The sequence below is a fragment of the Podarcis erhardii genome (assembly GCF_964252035.2).
Source record: "Podarcis erhardii genome assembly, chromosome: 13".
Classification (NCBI taxonomy): Eukaryota; Metazoa; Chordata; class Lepidosauria; order Squamata; family Lacertidae; genus Podarcis; species Podarcis erhardii.
Genome location: NC_138502.1, coordinates 34,150,086 through 34,174,676, shown reverse-complemented (window position 1 = coordinate 34,174,676; position 24,591 = coordinate 34,150,086). Strand labels below are relative to the sequence as shown.

Below are 24,591 nucleotides of genomic sequence, written 5' to 3'. Positions count from 1 at the left end.
TCTTAACCTGAAGCACCACTTTAGCTAATGGGGCCTCCTGCTGCTGCCACACTGCCGGAGCCCGATTTCTGTTCTTATCCTGAAGCAAAGTTCTTAACCTGAAGCACTATTTCTGGGTCAGTGGAGTCTGTAACCTGAAGCGTATGTAACCTGAAGTGTATGTAACCCGAGGTACCACTGTAATCACAAATCTGGCATCAGAAGTGGGAAGGCTTGACGGCATTGCTGATGTGGGATTTATAACCAACAACAAAGCAAATACAAAAGCTTATGCCATAATGATTACCTTGGTTTTTTAGGTTCCACAAGACCTTTTGCTGTTTTCCCCTCTTGCTGGGTCTCAGGGTGCTATCTGAACACACACTTGGTTCTGTCCAGCATTGATGTTAACTTTAAAAGCCAAACCATAAAGCTTGCCTGTTTTGCAATTTGCAGACGGGTGAATACGCCACAGACGAAGACGAGGAGATGAGTCCCATGTTCCCCAGCAGCGAGATGGCCATTGAGGTCTTTGAGCTGGCTGAAAACGAAGACATGCTGTCTCCAGTTGAGATGGACCCTGAAAAGCTGGTGCATAAATTTAAGGAGGTAAGGAAAGGCCTAAAAAGCAAGGATAAGGAACCTGTAAGCTTTTCAGTGTTGTTGGGCTCCCAGCTCCCATCAGTCTCAGCCAGCAGGACTGTGATGATGGGGAGTGAAGTCCAACAATCTCCGAAAGGCCACATGTTCCTCACTGGGGACCTAAAAGGGATACAGTGGCTTCTGTGGCTGATGGAAGTATCACATGACTAATGAACACATCCGTGGAACCTTTCCTTGTTTCTAAGCACACCACAGAAATGGCCCCAGCTACCTGCAGCTTAAGGGACACGGGTGGTGCTGTGGGTTAAACCACAGAGCCTAGGACTTGCCGATCAGAAGGTTGGCGGTTCGAATCCTGACGACAGGGTGAGCTCCCGTTGCTCGGTCCCAGCTCCTGCCCATGTAGCAGTTCGAAAGCATGTCAAAGTACAAGTAGATAAATAGGTACCACTCCAGCGGGAAGGTAAATGGCATTTCCGTGCGCTGCTCTGGTTCGTCAGAAGCGGCTGAGTCATGGTGGGCACATGACCCGGAAGCTGTACGCCGGCTCCCTCAGCCAATAAAGCAAGATGAGCGCCGCAACCCCAGAGTCGGCCATGACTGGACCTAATGGTCAGGGTTCCCTTTACCTTTACCTGAAGCTTAGGGAACTGAAAACCTTTGCTCTTTGACTCAAACAAACAGGGAAGGGTGCTGTCTGCTGAGTTGCGGAGGTGGCTGCAGAAGCACTTGAGCACATGGGTTGTGCATATGTGCACTTTGCTTCTCAGAAGGGAGTGGTGTTGTTGGGGAAAGGCAGTTGAATCTGCTAATATATTTTAAACGCATGCAAATTTAACATTGCCCGCAGCTGCACGAATGCCGAGTCTGGGTTTAAAAATAAACATTCTCCAGAAGCAAGAGGGGTGGGAGACCAGAAAAATCAGACTTCGTAAGGAATGAGACACAATTGGCAAAAACTAGGTAAGACAGTGGCAGGCCACAACTGCCAGCTGATCCCATTTCCTAGCTCAGGTTAGAGAACCAAGAGGATCCAGGAAGCAGATATAAGGAGTAGGGTACAGTCTTCAACCAGTTAACTGACTAAACAATTAAAAACCGACTTTAAAAATGCAGTTTGCTTTAGTGACCACATAGCAGTCACAGTGGCTTGAGAGATAAGAGCTTGTCGCATGAATTCAGTTTATTTTCATAGGTTGCAGGAAGTGGGAGCAAAGCAGCACTGGAGATTTTTGTGATGGGGGCAAAGAGATTTGGCCAAAGATATTAACCTTTGGAGTGGGTGGGATTTTCTCCATGGGAATGGTCTAATCTGGGAGCAAGGTTATGCCATGACATGGCCATAGTATTTTCCCAGTCTTGGTAAACATATCTCTCTTTTATGGTGGGTTTTTTTAGGGATGCACCTGCAAATGACACACACCTCACACATGTAAAGCGCATGACTTCTCTGCAAAGAATTCTGGGAACCACAGTTTGTTAAGGGTGCTGGGAATAGTAGCACTATGAGGGAGTAAACTACAGTTCCCCAGATCTTTGAGAGAAGTCGTGCTTGGAATGTGTGTTTGAAGGAGGAACACCATTGGGCTTCTACTTATGGCAGTTCTGGCACCCCTTGAAATCACAGAACCATAGAAATGTTGCGTTGAAACATAGGGAAAGAAGAGAATGGGTTGTGTCGAGCTGCACAGCCCAGCAAGGGGGAATCAGTTAAACCTTCAGGCGGTGAGGTGGGAAGGAAACAAGGCCAGTGAGCGTGGAAAGGAAGGAAGTGGTGATGGCCAAGCTGCCACGAGGCTCCTTGTGTTTTATGTGCGGTTTGTGAGAAATCGGTGCCTCTATGCTTTTCATATCCCTGGCCCACGGCTGCACGTCTCGGCTGACCCCTAGTGGCCGACGCAGCCCTCTGTTCTTGTCTCTAAGTATAGAGCATCACGCTTGATGGGAGCTGCTCCCCTCTGCTTTTAGCTCAGCTGCACAGAAACCACGATGTCACACGGCTGCTGCATGTGTGATACAAGTCTCCTAAAACGGCAGCCCCCTCCACATCCTTGCCAGGGGGAGGAATCCCTTTCAGGCACCTCGCTGGAGGCTGCTTTGTGCGTAGCTGTTGTGGAAGCTAGCAAACGTTAAGCTTCATACATCTGCTTCTTTGTTTTCCAATTCTTTTTATTGATTTTCATAAAAAATTAAACACACAAACAAATAAACAAACACACATAAATCATAACCTTATTAAAACTAATCCAATTAACATTGTTAAGTGACTTCCACGTATCCCCCTGGTTGGATTTCAGTGTACAGTGGTACCTCGGGTTACATACGCTTCAGGTTACATACGCTTCAGGTTACAGACTCCGCTAACCCAGAAATAGTGCTTCAGGTTAAGAACTTTGCTTCAGGATGAGAACAGAACTTGTGCTCCGGCGGCGCGGCAGCAGCAGGAGGCCCCATTAGCTAAAGTGGTGCTTCAGGTTAAGAACAGACCTCTGGAACGAATTAAGTACTTAACCCGAGGTACCACTGTATATCATTTTAACGGTTTTCCAAATCAATATTCTTATAAAATTAACCTGGTCACTTAACATCTTCCTTTCTTCCCAATTCAGCATTAAACATATTATCGCATTACATATTTGAAGCCTAAGCCTATCCGGTATTTGCAAGCTTTTTCCAATCAATTTAACTTAACATATTTAACTAAATAGTCATTTAATTTCGTCCATTCTTCCTGGTTCTCCTCCTCCTCCTGGTCATGGACTCTTCCAGTCAGGTCAGCTAGCTCCGAAAAATCCATCATCTTCATCTGCCATTCTTCCAGTGTTGGTACCTTCTTGCGTTTTCCGTACGTCTGCTTCTGCCCAGCGGCATGTGAGGAAGTTACCCGTTTCCTCCCTCAACCCACCCCCCATAAATATATGGGGCCAAGTGTAATGAACAGCCGCAGGCAGCTCTAACTCTCCCTTGCTGTCTTCTGCAGTGTGTAAGTGGCAATTAAAGACAAGAGAAAGGCAGCCTGGGAGGCGCTAAATTTTAATGTCTCTGCTTCTTCTGTAATGTGGGTAGTGGCCTCTAGTTGACCCTGGAATGTGTGTCAGCAAGCTTCCATTTAGGCACCTAGAATCAAGCCAGCCCCAGTGCTGGCTTGCTGACATGCTGTGCTGGATTTCAAGAGACACACAGACAGACAGACAGACAGACAGACAGACAGACAGACAGACGCAGAAGGGCCATAGCTCACTGGCAGACTATCTGCCTTGCAAGCAAAAGGACCTGGGTTTCAGTCCCCAGCATCTCCCGGTAAGCTTGAAATCCTGGAGTACCGCTGCCAGTTTTTGGCTTGTTCACACTCTTTTTCCCTTGCTCCATCCTAGGTGTGGGTCCAAGAGGCTTTTCTTTCGCCCTGATTTCCCGCCGGGAAAAACCGCTGAATCATAACAAAGTCAGCCGGGGTTTGTGCGGACGTTTGTTCCGATTCAGTGGTAAAGAGCGGGTTTTCCCGGGGGAAGTGGAGGAACAAAAGAAATAAAGAAAATTCTCGGAGTTATGGGTAGATAGCATGGGGCAAGAAGATGAAGAAAGTTGGCTGGAGCCAAATCAAAGGGTTTAGGGGTGTAGGGAAATAATAGCAGCCAGCTTTGGGGGAGATAATAAAGATGGCAAAGGTCTGGGTATGGCCCTTTAGCCCCCCCCCCCCAAAAAAAACAACAACCTGGTAATGTGCACATACCTAATCACAACCCCCCAGCTCAGGTCTTAACGTGTCCTTTTTCACTCACTTACCCACCCAGCCATTATTGTTTATTATTATTATTATTATTATTATTATTATTATTATTATTAAGTTTATGTACCACCCTAGACAGCATTTTAAAAAGCAGAGACATCACCTTGTCAAGAAAGGTCCATATAGTTAAAGCTATGGTTTTCCCAGTAGTGATGTATGGAAGTGAGAGCTGGACCATAAAGAAGGCTGATCGCCAAAGAATGGATGCTTTTGAATTATGGTGCTGGAGGAGACTCTTGAGAGTCCCATGGACTGCAAGAAGATCAAACCTATTCTGAAGGAAATCAGCCCTGAGTGCTCACTGGAAGGACAGATCCTGAAGCTGAGGCTCTAATACTTTGGCCACCTCATGAGAAGAGGAAACTCCCTGGAAAAGACCCTGATGCTGGGAAAGATGGAGGGCACAAGGAGAAGGGGACGACAGAGGACGAGATGGTTGGACAGTGTTCTCAAAACTACCAGCATGAGTTTGACCAAACTGCGGGAGGCAGTGGAAGACAGGAGTGCCTGGCGTGCTCTGGTCCATGGGTACACGAAGAGTCGGACACGACTAAACGACTAAACAACAACAACCACCCTATACCCAGAGGTCTCAGGGCAGTTCACAAAAAAAGATCACAACATATAAAATCAAAATAAAATCAATAACCCAATAACATGCCCCCCCAAGAGCCACATTTTAAAAGGTTACAGGATATTGATCAGGTCAACCAAGGGCCTGGTTTAAAAGGAATGTTTTTGCCTGGTGCCTAAAGGTGTATAATGAAGGCGTCAGGCGAACTTCCCTGGGGAGAGCATTCCATAGACGGGGAGCCACTGCGGAGAAGGCCCCGTTCTTGTGTTGCCACTCTCCGGGCCTCTCAAGGAAGGAGGCACATGAAGGAGGCCCTCAGAAGGTGATCTCAACTAATGAATGAGGAAAGAGGATACAGACAGCGGCACACGCAAGAAGAAAAGAAGGGAAAAATAAGAGAGAAATAATAAATGATCTGAAATAGATAGGCAGGGGAGTATGTACCATATTTTTTGCACCATAACACTCACTTTTTTCCTCCTAGAAAGTAAGGGGAAATGTCTGTGCGTGTTATGGAGGGAATACCTATGGGTGGCATGCCTACGGATTTTCCTCCTCTAAAAACTACGTGCGTGTTATGGTTGGGTGCGTGTTATAGAGCGAAAAATACGGTAATTTCTTTTGGTTTTTGTATTGATAAAGCGATAGTTGTTGGGAAATAGGAATCAGACAAAACCAGATTAAGGGATCTCTTTAGGATAGAGAGTAGGATTTTTGTTATTATTATTATTTGAAAAGTTACACATGCAGCCCAGAAATGGAAAGAAGAAAGAGTCCTTGCCAGAGAGGAAGTCTCGAGATTCAGAGAAATCTCATTAGATGATGTGTATTTGATATGGTTATAAATTCATGTCTGTAAAATCAAATAAAAATTATTGGGGGGGGGGAGAAAGAAAAGTTACACGTGCAAGATGATAATAAAGGGAAATTAATATAAAAATACTAAGTAATGATTTAAAATAGACAGGCGGTGCGGGGTGTAACCTCTTTTGTTCTTTGTTGTTGTTGTCGTTTAGTCGTTTAGTCGTGTCTGACTTTTCGTGACCCCATGGACCAGAGCACGCCAGGCACTCCTGTCTTCCACTGCCTCCCGCAGTTTGGTCAAACTCATGCTGGTAGCTTCGAGAACACTGTCCAACCATCTCGTCCTCTGTCGTCCCCTTCTCCTTGTGCCCTCCCTCTTTCCCAACATCAGGGTCTTTTCCAGGGAGTCTTCTCTTCTCATGAGGTGGCCAAAGTATTGGAGCCTCAGCTTCAGGATCTGTCCTTCCAGTGAGCCCTCAGGGCTGATTTCCTTCAGAATGGAGAGGTTTGATCTTCCTGCAGTCCACGGGACTCTCAAGAGTCTCCTCCAGCACCATAATTCAAAAGCATCAATTCTTCGGCGATCAGCCTTCTTTATGGTCCAGCTCTCACTTCCATACATCACTACTGGGAAAACCATAGCTTTAACCTTTTGTTCTTTAGAGGTAGATGATATTGTTTTGTAAATGTATGGGCAGGAATTGATAAAGCGGCAGCTATTGGATAAAGGGAATGGAATGTAAGGGACAGAGGCTGGATTTACATTTGCTTCTGTGTTCCGCTTTTGACTCTGGCTCCACCCACTGCAGTGGCCCCCGGAAGGCTGCGCAGCTGGGAATGTGGCCCTCAGCCTGGAAAAGGTTTCCCCGCCCTGAACTCTCTGTTCTTCTCTTTTGGCAGCTCCAGATCAAGCATGCCGTGACCGAGGCTGAAATACAGCAGCTGAAAAGGAAGGTAAGCTATGAGATCCCTTTCCCTCCCCTTGGAGACTTGCCCAAATCTGTAAGAGCTTCTTCTTTTAATAGCAGGGCTATTTTTAATCTGTTTTCGTAGGGTTTGGAGCGGGGAGGCCCTGCCCCACCCTCATGGTCACAATCCCGAGATTCTTCTCTTGCAAAGATAAAATAGAAACAGCCCCATAAAAGCCACCCTGAGTATCTTGGAGGAAGGATGAGACCAAAGTGATGTGCCTGAAATAAAATGCTTGAATGGATCTAATATTTTGGCAGTTGGTTTGACTGTCCTTGCTAGGGATGGTGGAGGAATCCTTATCAAATGGAGTTACCGTACTTTTCCATGTCCAGTCATACCTCATGTTACATTAGCTTCATGATACGTTTTTTCAGGCTGCGTCCCGCAGCAACCTGGAAGTACCGGAAAGGGTTACTTCCGGGTATCGCCGCTCGCGCTCGCGCATGTGCAGACGCGACACACAAAATGACATCACACGCATGTGCAGAACTGGCGAATCACGACCCACGCATTTGCGCCACTGCGGGTCGCATTCTATTCATGTTGTGAATGGGCCTCCGGAACGGATCCCGTTTGCAACCAGAGATACCACTGTATTAGACGAGGGTTTTTTTTTAATTTAAAAAGTACAGTGGTACCTCGGGTTACATACGCTTCAGGTTACATACACTTCAGGTTACAGACTCCGCTAACCCAGAAATAGTACCTCGGGTTAAGAACTTTGCTTCAGGATGAGAACAGAAATCGTGCTCTGGCGGCACGGCGGCAGCAGGAGGCCCCATTAGCTAAAGTGGTGCTTCAGGTTAAGAACAGTTTCAGGTTAAGAATGGACCTCTGGAATGAATTAAGTACGTAACCAGAGGTACCACTGTATGATAAAAATTGGGGGTCATCGTATACGTGGATAATAGTGCATAGGGGGGGAGTGTGATTGGTTGCTGCCACGAGCTGGAGATTGTCAGCCTCAGGTTATTGGTGGCTTCGGCAAGGGCTGGGGTTGATTGGCTGTCGCTGCGGAAATAGGGCGGGTGATTGGTGGCTTCTGCCGGCACGGGGACAGACGATAGCTGGAGGGTAAGCAACTTTTGGCAATCCACCCTAAAAAAAAACCTGAACAATTCTGGGCCACCCCCCCAAAAAATCTCAACAACTATGGGCAATCCCCCCCCCAAAAAAAGCTCAGTAACTCTGGGCAATCTCCCCCCATTTTCTTTATTTGGAGTCCCCCAAAATAGGGGGCATCTTATACACAGGGGCGTGGTATACACGAAAAATACTGTAATGCGGAGTTTTTGTCAGCTCTGACCACATCAGACCATCAAGTACCTGCTTATTTTCCAACCACTTGTGCATTGCTGTGCGTGTGCTTAAACAGCTAATTAGATGGAAAACGATGCACACACAAAATAAGAATATTATAGGTATAATAGGTATGGGAAACTCCAGGCGGCACTACATTTCCATAGCATAATTTTCTAAGCATGAATACTTAAGTGTGTTTTTATAAAGTCGCCTTCACATTTTTATGTGCCGTTTAACTTTGGGAAACCTGGAATGCGTCTGCTTTTAATAAGGGTATATTATGCCTACAGTAAAGGCATATATAGGGACGCGGGTGGCACTGTGGGTTAAACCACAGAGCCTAGGACTTGCCGATCAGAAGGTTGGCGGTTCGAATCCCCGCGACGGGGTGAGCTCCCGTTGTTCAGTCCCTGCTTCTGCCAACCTAGCAATTCGAAAGCACAAAGGGCAAGTAGATAAATAGGTACCACTCCGGCAGGAAGGTAAACGACGTTTCCATGCATTGCTCTGGTTCACCAGAAGCGGCTTAGTCATGCTGGCCACATGACCTGGAAGCTGTACGCCGGCTCCCTCGGCCAATAAAGCGAGATGAGCGCCGCAACCCCAGAATCAGTCACGACTGGACCTAATGGTCAGGGGTCCCTTTACCTTCACTAAAGGCTTATATAATGTGCGAGAATTGTTTGTGTTTCTCGTGGGGGGGGCAATAGCTTGCTTCTTGACAAGCTCAAGGAGCAAGAAGGCAAACAGCCATGCATTTAAAGCAAACGAGGAATATTGGGAACTGTAGGGTGCTAAGGGTGCTGGGAACTGTAGCGGTCAACTACAGTTCCTAGGATTCTTTGGGGGAAGCCATGTGCTTTAACTGCATGGTGTGTAGATGTCCTTAGGGAGAAATGTGTGCAGAAGCAAAGGTTTTTGAAAAATCCCATCCCTTGCCCTGAGCTGTTTAGGTCTGGAGACTTAAATATGCCAGGGGCCACCCACAAGGTAGCTTCCTGGCATCTACCTTTCCGGGAATGCTGCCCAGCCTAGCAAAACTGCCTGTCTTATCTCATCTCACCTCACCTCCCATCCTTGCTTGCCAGAAGCACTGTGAGATATATCTGTTTCTGCCAAGAAAAGGAGACTGCAAGGAGCATTGGAGGAAGGGTAGATAAAAATCAATGTGTGTGTGTGTGTGTTTTTTTAAAAAAAGGTTTTTTAAAATTTAAATTGGATTTTATTAAATTTAAATTGGATTTTTTTATTTAAATTGGATTTTTTTGATTTAAATCAGATTTTTAAAATGAAATGCTTTTGGAGGAAAAATATTTCCAAAGATAGTTTTCTATTTAGGTTACATTATAGTCCAAAGGCTATAAGGAAATAAGGATTTGTTTTAAGTTTTTCATGTATGCTAAAACTCAGTCTAAGGTTTTTTTGTTTTGTTTTTTGTTTATGTTTAAGCACATCAGTTAACAAACATGGGTACATATGCTATAATGTTATTGTTTTAGTTAAATAAATGGTTCAAATTGTTATTAAGGAAGTGATTGTTTTTCTCCTTCCAATAAAATACAGCAGAAAAGTTGTCCAAATATAAACAGTTAACTTATTAAAGCTCACAATAATTTCATAATTATCCGTCTATGTATTTCTAAGAGTATAACCAAATCAGTAATTTTTTATATAACTGTAAAAACCACTCTGAAAATTTATTATTCCAAAAATGAAACCTTCATCTGGTTGTAAGATTATACCAGCAAGAATGAGTTTTTCTGTAAAAAAAACAAACACGATTTAAATCAAGTCTTACTGACTAGTGATTTAAATTGTGATTTCGATTGATTTGATTTAAATCAAATCCAGCCTCATTGGAGGGAGGCTTGATTGACCTCCGCAGGAAACAGGGCCTCCTCGGTTGCTGCCCCAGTTGCTCAGCTGAGCACCTTCCTGCAATTTCTACTCCTTATATGTTTGCTGCTGCTTTTTGTGTCAATTTCTGCCTTTCGCTGAGATGGCTCTTAGCTACGTCGCTGCCGTCAGTTTTGTTTTATTTTTTGTTTTTTTTAAAAAAATTACTGAATTTTACAAAAAAAGAAAAAGAAAGATAAACAAAGAACAATACATAACACTATAAACACATTTATATACATATTTTCCAAAATACAAACTAAAAAACAAGACAAATGATAAAGGAAAAAGAAAAAAATACTTTTCATAACCAATAATATTACCAAATTCGTGCTTCAAACATTACAATATATAATTCTTAGTTAAAATATTATAAAAGGCTTCCACCACATTCACCACACGTCTCTTAGTTATCTTACTCGCTTTTACATCTGTTCTTCAATCATTTCCCTTCCTTAGATTCTTTCATAGTCTGTCAAATCTTTATGTTCACCGTCCGTTTTGTTTTAATTACATCTCAAAGCAGTGCGCCGATTTAGTTCGCTTCTGAGAAAATGAGTAAGCCTCTCCCTCGCTCTGTCTTCCCTCAGCTGCAGTCCATCGAGCAAGAGAAATCCCGCTGGCGCCTCGAGAAAGCCCAGCTAGAACAGAGCGTGGAGGAGAACAAGGAACGGATGGAGAAGCTGGAGGGATACTGGATGGAAGCCCAGAACTTGTGCCAGGCTGTGGACGAGCACTTGAAAGAGACCCAAGCCCAGTACCAGACTCTGGAGAGGAAGTACAGCAAAGCCAAAAGGCTCATCAAGGAGTATCAGCAGAAGTAAGGACTCCCTTTCCAGATCCCTGTCCTGTAAAGCACAATGATATGCATGCCTGCTAAGAATCATGGAACCATAGTGTGCTGGGCCGGGGGGTAACCCGTGAAATGCGGTCCAGGACCAGTCCAGAATCCATAGGTTCTGCTGGGAGTCAGTCCGACAGGGCCAAGGCAGGACACGAGGCAGGAAACCAGGCAAGGACAGGTACAGGATCTAGCATACAGCAATGCTGCTCCCGCCACCTGGGGCGGGGTCCAACAGCCTTTTATCTTTGTCGGGGTAGCGGCCGGTCCTGATCCCCTGGTGACTCACCTCCCTGTTTCGCCCGAAGGCGAGCACTCCTCCTGCGAATACTCAGGTCTCTCCTTCTCTCAGACCTTAGTCTCTGCAGCTCGGGAGACGTCGGTGGGTTACTAGACCCAGGGGCCACCTCAGCCTCCCCTGACCCAACCGGTAGTGGAGCAGCTGTAAGTGATGGCCCAGCTGAAGGCAATGAGGTAATCCCCGCATCTGGAGCCAGGGCAGGCTCAGGCCCCTGACTCGGCCCAGCTGGTGTTTGTTGCAGGGGAACCTGTGCAGACTGGGACTCTTCAGGATCAGGCCCCAGACTAGGTTCAGATGATGCCTGAGGCAAAGGATCCAGTGCAGATTGAGTCTCCTCTGGTTCCGAGTCTGAGCCCGAGTCCTAGGCCATCACACATAGAATTGTAAGGGAGAATGCCCTCATCAACCTTTTTAGGCCCACTTTTGTTTGAGACAGAAGTACTGCATCGTTTTTGTATAATAACACAGTGGAACATCGGTTCCCGAACACCTCCGCTCTCGTACGTTTCGGTTCCCAAACACCGAAAACACAGAAGTAAATGCTTCCATTTTCAAACGTTTTTCAGAACCTGAACGTGCAACGTGGCTTCCGCTGAGTGCAAGAAGCTCTTGCAACCAATGGGAAGCCATGCCTCAGTTTTCGAAAGTTTCAGAAGCCGAATAGATTTCATTCGTGAACCAAAGTTCCACTGTATAGAGCAGTGATGGCCAAACTTCGCCCTCCAGCTGTTTTGGGACTACAACTCCCATCATCCCTAGCTAACAGGACCAGTGGTCAGGGGTGATGGGAACTGCAGTCCCAAAACAGCTGGAGGGCCGAGTTTGGCCATCACTGGTATAGAGGATGGCTTTTCTGGCCAATTTAGGGCCATTATACTCTGGGGGTGTTAAACTCTGGACAATATCATTTATATATAAATTAAACAGGAAAAAGCATCTCAAAGCGTCAAAATTCTGACACGCTTTTTCCATACAAAAGGTGGCAGTCCCATACCATCAGCCCTTGAAGTGTTTAAAGCTAAACCCCTAGCACAGTTATATTATATGGGGCTCAGATTTGGACAGGCACTCACCTTGAATCTACAGAAGTTGTTCAATCTTAAATTCCTAAGGCATTTTTTTTTCCTGTTCCATCCTGTTTTCCAAATGCTTCATTGCGCTTGGAGGCTAATCTCCCCTCCGCTGAATTACAGATTTGGTGTAGGACATTTCATTATTGGCTTCAGCTAAATTTAAACCCCACTGGTCTACTACCCTTAAGTACTGCAAGATTGTCATGAGAGCGCTTGGACTATTTCAGGAGAATAGGACCCTGGTGTGAACAAGGTGGGAGAATCCTGAGGTGGTGGAATGGACTGAACCTCTTTAAACTATAGGTGTGGAATGATGTTTTGAATGCTTCCCCATGTAAAAGCTTGCCTGCAAATAAAACTAGTTGAGAAGGGAGAATAAGAATCTTTCTCTTTGGTAGGCTAGTTATGCTTGTTCTTGTACTTCCAAGGAGGAGTTTGTTTGTTTTTTTTAACATGGAGAAAGCATATGAAAAGGGCGTCTCCCACCTCTAGCCTAAAATGGACCAATTTACTTTGCCAACTCAGCATTCTGCTATTCAGCATTCTGAGGTGTGGGTGGCACTGTGGTCTAAAGCACTGAGCCTCTTGGGCTTGCTGATCGGAAGGTTGGTGGTTCGAATCCCCATGACGTGGTGAGCTCCCGTTGCTCTGTCCCAGCTGCTGCCAACCTAGCAGTTCGAAAGCACAACAGTACTAGTAGATGAATAGGTACTGCTGCGGCGGGGAGGTAAACAGCGTTTCCGTACACTCTGGTTTTTGTCACGGTGTTCTGTAGTGCCAGAAGTTTAGTCATGCTATCCACATGACCCGGAAAGCTGTCTGTGGACAAGCACCGGCTCCCTCGGCCTGAAGCGAGATGTGCGCTGCAACCTCATAGTTGCCTTTGACTGGACTTAACTGTCCAGGGGTCCCTTACCTTTACCTCTGCTATGTCCTGCTACATATGTAGTAATATCATCATCATATGTTGCCCATCTGACTGTGTTGCCCCTGCCACTCTGGGCAGCTTCCAACCGATCTGAACAAGAGCCAGTGTGGTGTAGTGGTTAAGAGGGTAGTCTCGTAATCTGGTGAACCGGGTTCGCTTCCCCGCTCCTCCACATGCAGCTGCTGGGTGACCTTGGGCTAGTCACACTTCTCTGAAGTCTCTCAGCCTCACTCACCTCACAGAGTGTTTGTTGTGGGGGAGGAAGGGAAAGGAGAACGTTAGCCGCTTTGAGACTCCTCAGGGTAGTGATAAAGCGGGATGTTAAATCCAAACTCTTCTTCTTCTAAACTCTTCTGATGGCCCTAAGGTTAGATTTCCAACATTTCCCAACATCCAGGAGACTCCCCCTGCTTGCCTCTTAACCAGCTCCCTCTGGAGGCAGGAATGGGGAGCCTTGAGGATAGCTAGATATTGCTGGGCTGCAGCTCACCTCATCCCTGACCATCCCTGGTCCATACTGACTGGGGCTGGTGGGATTTGGAGTCCCAACATGCACGGAGGCCACTGGTTGCCCATCCTTGCTTTAAGGACCTACGGGACCGCCTCTCCTGGTATGCCCCGCGGAGGACCTTAAGGTCCACAAATAACAACACTTTGGAGGTCCGGAGCCTCAAGGAGGTTAGATTGGTTTCAACTGAGGGCCAGGGCCTTTTCAGCACTGGCCCCGACATGGTGGAATGCTCTGTCACAAGAGACTAGGGCCCTGCGGGACTTGACATCTTTGCACAGGGCCTGCAAAACAGAGCTGTTCCGCCTGGCCTTTGGTTTGGACTTGGTCTAACCCTTATGTTTCCCTCCCCTTATGGTCTTGATTTATCAGCTACTTTAAAATCAGGCTGCATTTTAAATTGCATTTTGACCTGTATTTTAAATTGGTTCCCCCCCCCCTCTCTTTTCTCCCTATTATGTTTTTACTGTGATTTTATTGGTGTTAGCCGTGCTGAGCCCGGCTCTGGCCAGGGAGGGTGGGGTATAAATAAAATAAAAAATAAAATAAAAGAGGAGGTTAAGGGGTGATATGATAGCCATGTTCAAATATATAAAAGGATGTCACATAGAGGAGGGAGAAAGGTTGTTTTCTGCTGCTCCAGCGAAGCGGACACGGAGCAATGGTTCCAAACTACAAGAAAGAAGATTCCACCTAAACATTAGGAAGAACTTCCTGACAGTAAGAGCTGTTCGACAGTGGAATTTGCTGCCAAGGAGTGTGGTGGAGTCTCCTTCTTTGGAGGTCTTTAAGCAGAGGCTTGACAACCATATGTCAGGAGTGCTCTGATGGTGTTTCCTGCTTGGCAGGGGGTTGGACTCGATGGCCCTTGTGGTCTCTTCCAACTCTATGATTCTATGATTCTATGATTATTATTAAGGAGTGCTTCTGACTCTGGCTCTCCCCCTCTTACAGAGAGATTGAGTTCCTGAAGAAGGAGACAGCTCAGCGCCGCATCCAGGAGGAGTCTGAGCTGGCCCACAAGGAGGAAGTGGACAAGTTGCAGGAGAAGGTGGGCATCAAGGACAGCACTGGGGGTTTGCCTTGAGCCCCCGAGGAAAAGAAAGAAAGAAAGAAAGAAAGAAAGAAAGAAAGAAAGAAAGAAAGAAAGAAAGAAAGGGCTTTGCTGTGACTGGAGAGGCCTTGGTTCAGTTCAGCTCAGGGATACATGTGAGATGTCTGCACTTGGAAGGGGCCTGGTTATTGACGTGGGTAGAGGAAGGGTTGGGGGGGCAGAGGGACACTCCCATCTTTCTGAACTCCTTTAGAGTTGGGCATCAATGCTTGAGTCTTGTAGGACCTTGTGTCAAGTGCTGGATCACTCATTAAGCAGATCCTGCTGCTCAAAGGCAGGGGGGTGAGAAGGCTCTGGTCTTTTTGAATTCCACGTTGAGAATTCCACACCTATATCGCACTCAGATTTTTGGGGGGCACTGGTGGCCGGGGTGTCCTTTCTACAGAGTCTCGTTGAAACTTCCACCAGGACAAAGTGGATCTTTACAAGCCCATGCTCGCCCACCTCCCCCAGATCCTGTGATGTGAAAAACACACCGGGATTCCGCATCCCAGATCTACAGGGATCTCTTAAGTGTTCTGTTTAGTTTGCAGACACTTGATCCTAGATCGAACACTGTCTCTCCACCACGTATGCATGGGCGTTGGGCCTTCACTTGATCCTGCAACAGGTCTCGTGTCAAATCTATATCTCTCCTCGCTTGGCCAGTTGCAGATCCCTTCCACACCCTGGTTCCTACATCAGGCAGTGGATCATGTCAGACTCGTCAGGTTGTTCCCATGCCTCTGTGTGTTAAATGTGTGCATTCTGTGTGTGTGTGTGTGTGTGTGTGTGTGTGTGTGTGTGTGTGTGTGTGTGTGAATGCACCTGGGTTTCTGTACTGCGGCTACACTGATCGGAGAGCAACGTAGAATCGCTCTCTTCCAACATCCAGGAGGCTCCCCATGCTCCCTCTGGAGGACATCACTTGTACTGCAGCTCCTAGAAGCCCCCTCCAAAACCCAAATCACAGCAGCAGGTCTCAGTGTGCTCCTCTTCTTTGCACAGAACACTGAACGCAACACACACACACCCCTGCGCCATTCATCTCTATTGGGGTAGACCAAGCTAGCACGTGCATTTGAGCCCTGCCACCACTGCTGCTCTTCAGCATTTACAAAGTGCCAGGCTCTTAAGGAAAGACTGAGGATCACCTGCACAGGGCCCAGAATAAGCAGAGGTGCACATTTTGCCAGGACCGCATTGTGCTTTGCACAGTCATTTCACTCCTACATGGCTGCGGCCTGCCACTCGACGGAGAATAGGCAGCACAAACCACATTCTACATGGCTAGGGCACTAGGCAGCAATTGCCACGACTGTGGTGGATGGAAAAAGCAAGGCCATGAGACAGTTCGGGCGGAGGGGTAACCACCAACCTCTCCCTGCAAACAGAAATTTAGCACAGCAAGGAGGAACCTTATATTTGTGAGTTTTTAGCATAAGGGAACATTCAGCATTGGCAGCCTCCCACATTGTCTGATGTGGTACAATCTGCTTTATAATAATTATAATATAATCATAATAAATTTTATTTATACCCCGCCCTCCCTGGCCAGAGCCAGGCTCAGGGCAGCTAACACCAATAAAATAAAATCACAGTAAAAACATAATAGGGGGAAAAGAGAGGGAGAAAAAACAACAACAATTTAAAATACAGGTTAAAATGCAATTTAAAATGCAGCCTCATTTTAAAATAGCTGATAAATCAAGACCATAAGGGGAGGGAAATATAAGGGTCAGACTGAGTCCAAACCAAAGGCCAGGCGGAACAGCTCTGTCTTGCAGGCCCTGCCAGTGGCGTAGTGTGGGTTGTCAGCACCCGGGGCAAGGCAAGTAATTTGCGCCCCCTAACCCTGGATTTGCGCCCCCTAACCCTATCCCTAACCCTAACCCCCAGATGTTGCGCCCGGTGCGGCCGGCACCCCCCTGCACCCCCCACGCTACGCCACTGGGCCCTGCGGAAAGATGTCAAGTCCCGCAGGGCCCTAGTCTCTTGTGACAGAGCGTTCCACTACGTCGGGGCCAGTGCTGAAAAGGCCCTGGCCCTAGTTGAAACCAATCTAACCTCCTTGAAGCTCGGGACCTCCAAAGTGTTGTTATTTGTGGACCTTAAGGTCCTCCGTGGGGCATACCAGGAAAGTACATGGGTCCTAGGCTGCCTAGGGTTTTAAAGGTCAAAACCAGCACCTGAAACCTGACCCTGTACTCCACTGGGAGCCAGTGCAGTTTGCCACCTCACCTCCCTCCTACCTTAATTGGTGGCACCCTGGGCAAATCAGCACATGCATTTGTAGAGTCCCAGGTGGAGAGGACGCTGCAGAAAGGTGCTGACGACAGGCTGATGTGGCTGAACACAGGCAAGACAAGGCACACACACACACACACACACACACACACACAGCCAGGAAAGTGGTGCAAATCCTGAGCTGCTGTCCTTGAGAAGGCTGGCTGTCTCAGGCCTTCCCTGCTTTACAAAATACAGCTGCGAATAGAGCCTATCAAGCCATCACTTCCCCTTTACCTTAATTGTGATCGCCCTATTATCTTAGGATGCCTTCTGCTGACTGTGTCTGAATTTGTCCTGGGCTCTCTCTAATGAATAAAAGTATGGCGAACTAGTCTGCTGAACAGCAGCCTGACCACATCAGGGCACTGTCCCCATCAGCAAATGTGTTATACCTTTGATTTGACCCAAGCATCAGGCCGAAGGCTTCTGCCATGTTTATTTTCTCAGCCATGTCCATCAGCTCTCATTCCCCAACCATTACTTCACCCCCATCACCCCACTGATTTCTCCTGGAACTGCTCCCGGCCAACTTTCCCCTTCTTTCCGATCTGCCGCCTTTTCACAATTAGGCACAGTGGTTCTTGAAAGGTTGCCTTGAAAGGGAGACAGTGGTAGGAATCTTTGGGAAGGAAGGAATGCGTGCATTTGCATAATGAAAGAGCTGTTTCCAAGGCAGCTTGCTCTCTGATTCTCACTTCTGCACAAACCAAGCTCTAATGGGATAGCTTAGTTAATCAGTTAGTTAAATGCAAAGCCAAAGGCTTGTATTCCAAAAGCTTGAGCCAGGTATCAGCTGATGTATCTTACCTCTCTACCTAACTGACCCTGGCTCCCCCCAAAAGCCAACTCAAATAGGAAGGGTTTCTAGAAGTTGCTGTTCCTCTCCAAGGGAAACAGTACTAAAGTGGAGAGGAGCCATCAATAAATGCCTTGATGTGACACATGGCTAGTAATACCAAGAGGGCACCTACAGCAAATCTTAGTTACTGTGAGGAAAAGAGAGATAGTCCTCAGGTTTGGCCAAGCCAGTTAGAACTTGGTAGGTTGAAACTGGCACATTGAAAGATGTCTCAAAGAAAACGACCAATTGCAGTAACCATTAAGAAGTTTGGTTTCTGCAGGGTGCAATTGAGCACAACATTGTGAGAGGTAAAGGTAAAGGGACCCCTGACCATTAGGTCCAGTCATGACCAACTCTGGGGTTGCGGTGCTCATCTCTCTTTACTGGCTGAGGGAGCCGGCATACAGCTTCCGGGTCATGTGGCCAGCATGACTAAACCGCTTCTGGCGAACCAGAGCAGCACACGGAAACGCCGTTTACCTTCCCACCGGAGCGATACCTATTTATCTACTTGCACTTTGATGTGCTTTCAAACTGCTAGGTTGGCAGGAGCAGGGACTGAGCAACGGGAGCTCACCCCGTCGCGGGGATTCGAACCGCCGACCTTCTGATCGGCAAGTCCTAGGCTCTGTAGTTTAACCCACAACGCCACCCGCTTCCCATTATGGGAGATGGATGCACTTAATTCCTCGTTGGGGAATGAATATCATTTTAGTCTTGGAACCTCAAGCCTGTGTCAGCTTTGAAAGGTTAGATATGTATCTGTTTTATGGTTCACTCTAGAGACATATCTAACATGATCAGGCTAAGCAAGGTTGTTCGAGAGGTGATTCATTGAAATTAGCAACTCTGTCCTAAAATTGCCCTATTCCAGTTTGGGTGCAGAAACTGATTTGTGTGTGCTAGTCTGTTTTGTTAGACATAAGAAAGGGGCGCGGGTGGCACTTTGGTCTAAACCACTGAGCCTCTTGGGCTTGCCAGTCAGGAGGTTGGCCATTTGAATCCCCACGACAGGGTGAGCTCCTGTTGCTCTGTCCCAGCTCCTGCCAACCTAGCAGTTCAAAAGCACGCCAGTGCAAGTAGATAGATAAGTATCACTATGGCAGGAAGGTAAACGGCATTTCCGTGCACTCTGGTTTCCATCACAGTGTCCTGTTGCTCCAGAAGTGGTTTAGTCATGCTGGCTACATCACCTGGAAAGCTGTCTGCAGACAAACGCCGGCTCCCTTAGCCTGAAAGCGAGATGAGCGCCACAACCCCATAGTTGCCTTTGACTGGGCCTAACCGTCCAGGGGTCCTTTACCTTTACCTTTTCCTAGGCATACAAAAGACAGATGTGTGGGGTTTGTGGATGCACGTGTTTTTTTACCAGCTGCACATGTAAAAAAACCAAACCATCATGGATTTGCATCATGGATGTGGATTAAGCACTGTTTTATCAATAGAACACAGTACTGTGTGTGTGGCCTTCTGCTGGTTCCACAGCGGTGCAATTAGGTGATTTTCAACTGAACAATCAGGGGCTGAGGGCTCTTTAGAAAGTAACATGGAATTGTAGAGTTGGAAGAGACCCTGAGGACCATCTAGTCCAGCCCCTCGCAATTCCGGAATATGAAGCTGTCTCTTATGGGGATCAAACCTGCAACCTTGCCGTTATCAGCACCACGCTCTAACCAACTGAGCTATCTTTGTATTACTTCAAAATGTGAAAATCCTGTAGTGTTGCATTTTGGGGCCCTTCCTTCTTATTCCGCTGAGTGGACTCCTAGACATTTGATCCCAGAGTCCCACTCTGACACAGTCTCACTGTCCACGGTTCTGAGGACTGAGGTCACATTTAACCAGTTTTCAAGGAATGTCAGATACACACAGAGAGAGAGAGATTTAACATCTCTGGTATTATAAAGGAGCACAGTTCTGGCAAGTAGGAAACCCAAATTTCAGCACAGATTTCCTTCCTCTCTTTCCACCTCTGATTCGCCCTTTGAGCCTTCGGTCGTTTCATTTCCTTATTTAGTTTTAACTATTCATTATTCATGTGTTTCATTAAATATACTTTTAAAGCCCTAATGGCCTCGGCCCAGTATACCTGAAGGGGCGTCTCCACCCCCATCATTCAGCCCGGACACTGAAATCCAGCGCCAAGGGCCATCTGGCAGTTCCCTCACTGCGAGAAGTGAGGTTACAGGGAACTAGGCAGAGGGCCTTCTTGGTAGTGGTGCCCGCCCTGTGGAACGCCCTCCCTTCAGATGTGAAGGAAATAAGCAGCTATCTTATCTTTAAAAGACATCTGAAGGAAGCCCTGTTTAGGGAAGTTTTTAATATTTAATGCTGTATTGTTTTTAACGCTCGATTGGAAGCCACCCAGAGTGGCTGGGGAAACTCAGCCGGATGGGTGGGGTATAAATAATAAATTATTATTATTATTATTATTATTATTATTATTATTATTATTATTATTATTATTATACCCATGCAGCTTACAATACAGAAAGTGCAGCAACGTTCGGTTCCCAGAAGCAGAGCTGATTATACAAAGCTTATCTGGCATATGCACCTTTTAACTGGATCTGCACAGTTTACGCTGCGCGGCCTTTTGCTGAACTCAGAGCAGAGGAACCCGTCTCAAAATGGACGTGGAGCAGACTGCAAGCCTAAACGTTCAGAAGCTGTGTTAATGAGGGCCCCCCCCCCGCCGCCGCCGCCACCACCACCATTTATATCCATACAATTCTCCTTTGGCGTGCCCCTTCATTCCGCTTTTTCACAGCCTTCTTCTCCACCAGCCCTTTCCCGTCGCTGTTAATGGCACTCAGCCAGCCAGCCAATTTCCACCATGTCACCTTCCCTAGTGTCTTCCCATCTCTCTCTCCCCCCCCCCCCGCTATTTCTCTACCTGGAAATCTCCTCTTCACCCCCTTTCTGTTGTGTGTTTTTCAGATCTCTGAACTGGAGGCGAAGCTGCAGACTTTGAAAAATTCCAACCCGACTTAAAAAAAGAGAGAGCAGAAAAAAACACACATATAAACCAACCAGAGCAATTAATTCTTCTCATTACTATTACTACTACTACTACTACTATCATTTGCAAGGGACCTGTTTAGAAATGCCTCCTGCCCGTTCTCCACTCTTTTATTCTTCCCTCATCCCCTGCCCGGTTTTCCCAGCAGGGAAGTGTTAAGACCCCAACACAGCCAGAAGAACTACGGCAAGCGAGAGTAGCCAACGGCCTTGCCTTCTCTTGAGGGTGAGGGAGAGACAAAGGCCGGGTGGACGGGTCAGGCGGGATGGCGAAGGTCAAAGTGGGCCGCAGAGGCGAAACCCAGACACCTTGACAAGGGTGGTGAATCACTTGTCAGTTTTCCATGTCCGGTGTGCGTCTTGTGTCAACTGGATCGACAAACCGTGGAGGGTGGGGAGGCGGTGGTCCCGTGTGTCCGGCCATTTGTGTCCCCTGTCCTCTCTGCCTGATGAGAACCTTGCACCAGCCATTGCAGATCAGGATCGAGACTGTCTTCACGTGGACGCAGGGGACAAAACTGGAACGCAGCAGGACTCTGCTGGCAAGAAGTGAGACCAGCTCTCTCTATCTCTTTTTGTTTTCTTTCCTGAATCTTAAACTTTTGAGTGAGGGGTTAAGGGGTTGGGAGTGGGGGGGTCTTATTGTTGGGATTTGGTGAGGGTGGGGAGGGCTGGATGATCTTGCCTTTAATTTTCCATCCTTTTGGACAATATGGAATCCATTCTTCTCTATGTTTCGTGCGATGGTGGGAAATATGTCTGTGTTTTTTAAGGAGGGTTTCCGCAGGCGATTTTGCCAGTCGCCACCTTTGCGACTGAGGAGAGGCTCCGGCCTCTGAAACCCCTGTCGGCATCTGAATAGACGCTACTGCTGACTTTTTACAACCAGGAAAAGAGCATTCGCCTTGTTTCTTTCCCCTCCTCACTGCATTTTTATTCACGTTTGTCTTGGAGAATTTCTGGGAATCAACGCCCAGGAGGTTTATGAACTGGACCCTCCCAAGGGAGCTGAGTATTAAAACCTAAGAGCCGGGAGCAAACGCATCAAAGGTATCGAGCCAGGAGCTGAAGCTAGAGACTTTGGAGAGAAAAAACATGGAACTGAGCAGGGAAGAAATAATTGGTCCCGCTCTTGAGCAAGCCTTCAGTTTCATGGTTCTGCACCAGCCATTCTGCATTTGACTGGAAGAAAGCTGTGAAGGGCAGCACCTTTTCGGAAGCCCAACACCTTGACAGGGTTCTGCTTTGCTGTTGTCAATACCAGGGTTTGTTGTGGAAGTGGGTGTGCTTACAGCCGGGGGACAGCAAAAGTTAAAAAAAGAGGCACGAGTGCCTTAGACGCACAGGTAATGAGGACCCAGTCTCTAAGTCTCTAAGATCATTAGATTATAAGAGGTATTGCCTGGTTCCTTCTTTGTTCCTTAATTTATGAGGTCAACCTTTGTCCCAGGACAAAACACTGGACCATTGTAGATGTCCCTTTGTTTCACATCACCCCCATTTCCAGTGATTGAGCTGCATGGGTGCATTTAGTTTGGGGGTTTTTACATGGCATCTCTAGCTCGCAGGGAATTCCTCTCGGAAGCAACACAACGGCGTCCTAACTGTTGCTGCAGTGGCCAGCCAGTCAGCGCCTTGCCTTCCGCATTATATGCCCCTTTCTAGAGAAATAGTTGAGATTGTTATTAGTAGCCAGAAAGCGCTGGGTCACCTTGGTGGTAAACTGGACAGGTGGGGGATGTTTTACCGTGCAAGCCTTCATAACAGGTGCCGGCAGCGAGTCACAAAAGCTGTTCATCTCTAAGGTGCCAGAGGGTTTTGCAGCTTCTTTCTTCCTTGTCTATTTAATCTGACAAGAGTAGAAGTCACTGGCTGCAGCTCCTGCGCTGCCCATGCTTTTACAACCTAACCCAGGCATCAGGGCCCAAGCCAAAACATTACGCTGACATACACAGAGGCACCAAAACAACACTTCCGCGGAGCTGCACTTTGCCCAGAGGGCCAAGATGTTGGAACGGTGCTCTCTGTATGGCACCAAACTTATAGGGAGTTTCTTTCTGTATCAGCATCCATGGCACCAGAAGGATGCAGTTTGGCCTGATGGCAACATCTGTGTGTTGTGTGTAGTGTTGGAATCAGCTTCTTAAGGGGGAAAGTCAGAAAACATCTTACCTTAAATATGGCAAGGTGAAGCTTTGTGTAAACACTTTGGAGGCTTCCTTTGCCTGCATTTTGGCTTCTCTGACCTTTCCCTATCCCTGTCCTTGGGCATGGTTTTTGGCCACCATGATTCATTCATGCCCTGGAGCTTGGCCAAGAGTACCACATTGCTCAACCCAACTTGGAAATAATACAATCGGGTCCCATTGGGGGCCTCTCCCAACCTGGTGCCTTCCTGATGTTTGGACTATAGCTTCCATCATCCCCAGCCAACATGGCCAATGGTCAGGGATGCTGAGCGTTGTCCAAAATACCTGGATTGCACCTGCTTGGGGAAGGCTGTTATAAACTGAGATGGTTGGAGATGCGTCACATAGACATTCACTGGTCCTCTTTCAGCTGTTTGAGAGATATATTTATTAACCTAGATTCAGTTTTATATTTAAAGAAACGATGCAAATCGGGTGACGTTTCCTCTACCCACTCAAGCAGGACTCCGCCTACTGCATCATCTACAAACTTTTTGACAGTATTATTTTTCCGGCGTGGCCATTAGCTAAGGCTGCTGTGGACCGTCTATGTAAAGTGGAACTGGACGTACTTTTTGTAAAGCAGTTGCTGGGAAAAGTTGCTTCCCCCTGCCCCCTCAAAAAGAGCCAAAATAATGCCGATACAAAAGCCTGTATGTTTTGTTTGGTTTAAAGCAGTATTCTGCCGGGAAAGGCTATGCCTTTGGGTTTTCACCTCTAAACTGGAATTTGTGAAGGGAGTAGAAAATACTGTTGTCTTGTCCCCTTTGAAGGAAAGTGGGGGGGGGGGGGGAGAACAACAGGGTGTTTGTTTTCCTCCTGTTGACTCGAGAGGTTCCCACCCCTTTTATTGTTTACTTTTTGTGGGCTTTAATAGTGGCTGCTTTGGAAGAAAGACATCCTTTGCTCATCCCAGTGTCTCTTGCTGCGATTCAGACAGAAACTCAGTGTAAATTTCAGCAGTCTGCATGACAGCTTTGGATGGGGGAAGGAGCACCGAAGGGGTTCATTTTGAACTTCAAACTAGTCTTTCCTCCAATTTCGATGGACCTAGCCCAGAAATGTCCGGATCCCATAATGAGGATAACTTCAGGATAGACGTCTCCCATGTTTCCTTCATAACTTTGAATTCACAGTTCCCTGTTTTGTCTTATCACGGGACGAAAACAGTTCATGGCAATGATGTGCAGAATGTGTCCCACTCAAGACAACGTAATGTGGGTAGATTTGCCTTCATGCGCTTTCACAATCCATTTGTACTCCCCCAGAGTATTAAATACTGTGATAAAATGATGGGTCGGTTTTCCAGGGTATGTTTCTGTGGACTGGAGTGGGGATTCTAATCCACATATCATGATCTGGGAGTAGACAACCTGGGCATGGCAAATATCCTGGATCCAACAGTCCAAAATTAAAAGGTGACATGTTGTGTCCTTTATCCCAGAGCTGGGCAATGTGTTTCAGGGGGTTTGACTGCTTCCCCATCTCCTTTAAACCTCAGTGGTCAAATTGTGTGTGTACGCCCTGAAACGCAGCCCTACTTCTGGAGGCAAGCAGCTCTCTCATTCACACATGCACACACACACCCTT

General features: G+C 47.0%; 1 protein-coding gene across 1 annotated transcript in view; it reads left to right on the top strand.

Annotated features, from left to right (window-relative positions):
* PPP1R9B (protein phosphatase 1 regulatory subunit 9B) overlaps positions 1-23,650 on the top strand; it is an 83,696-nt gene extending 60,046 nt beyond the window's left edge. The window contains exons 7-11 of the mRNA XM_081837755.1: positions 436-588; positions 6,648-6,701; positions 10,508-10,737; positions 14,523-14,619; positions 20,732-23,650. Of these exons, the coding sequence (XP_081693881.1) occupies positions 436-588; positions 6,648-6,701; positions 10,508-10,737; positions 14,523-14,619; positions 20,732-20,785 (588 nt within the window). The 3' untranslated portion in view covers positions 20,786-23,650. The remainder of the gene's footprint in view (positions 1-435; positions 589-6,647; positions 6,702-10,507; positions 10,738-14,522; positions 14,620-20,731) is intronic.
* Positions 23,651-24,591: the final 941 nt, after the last annotated feature.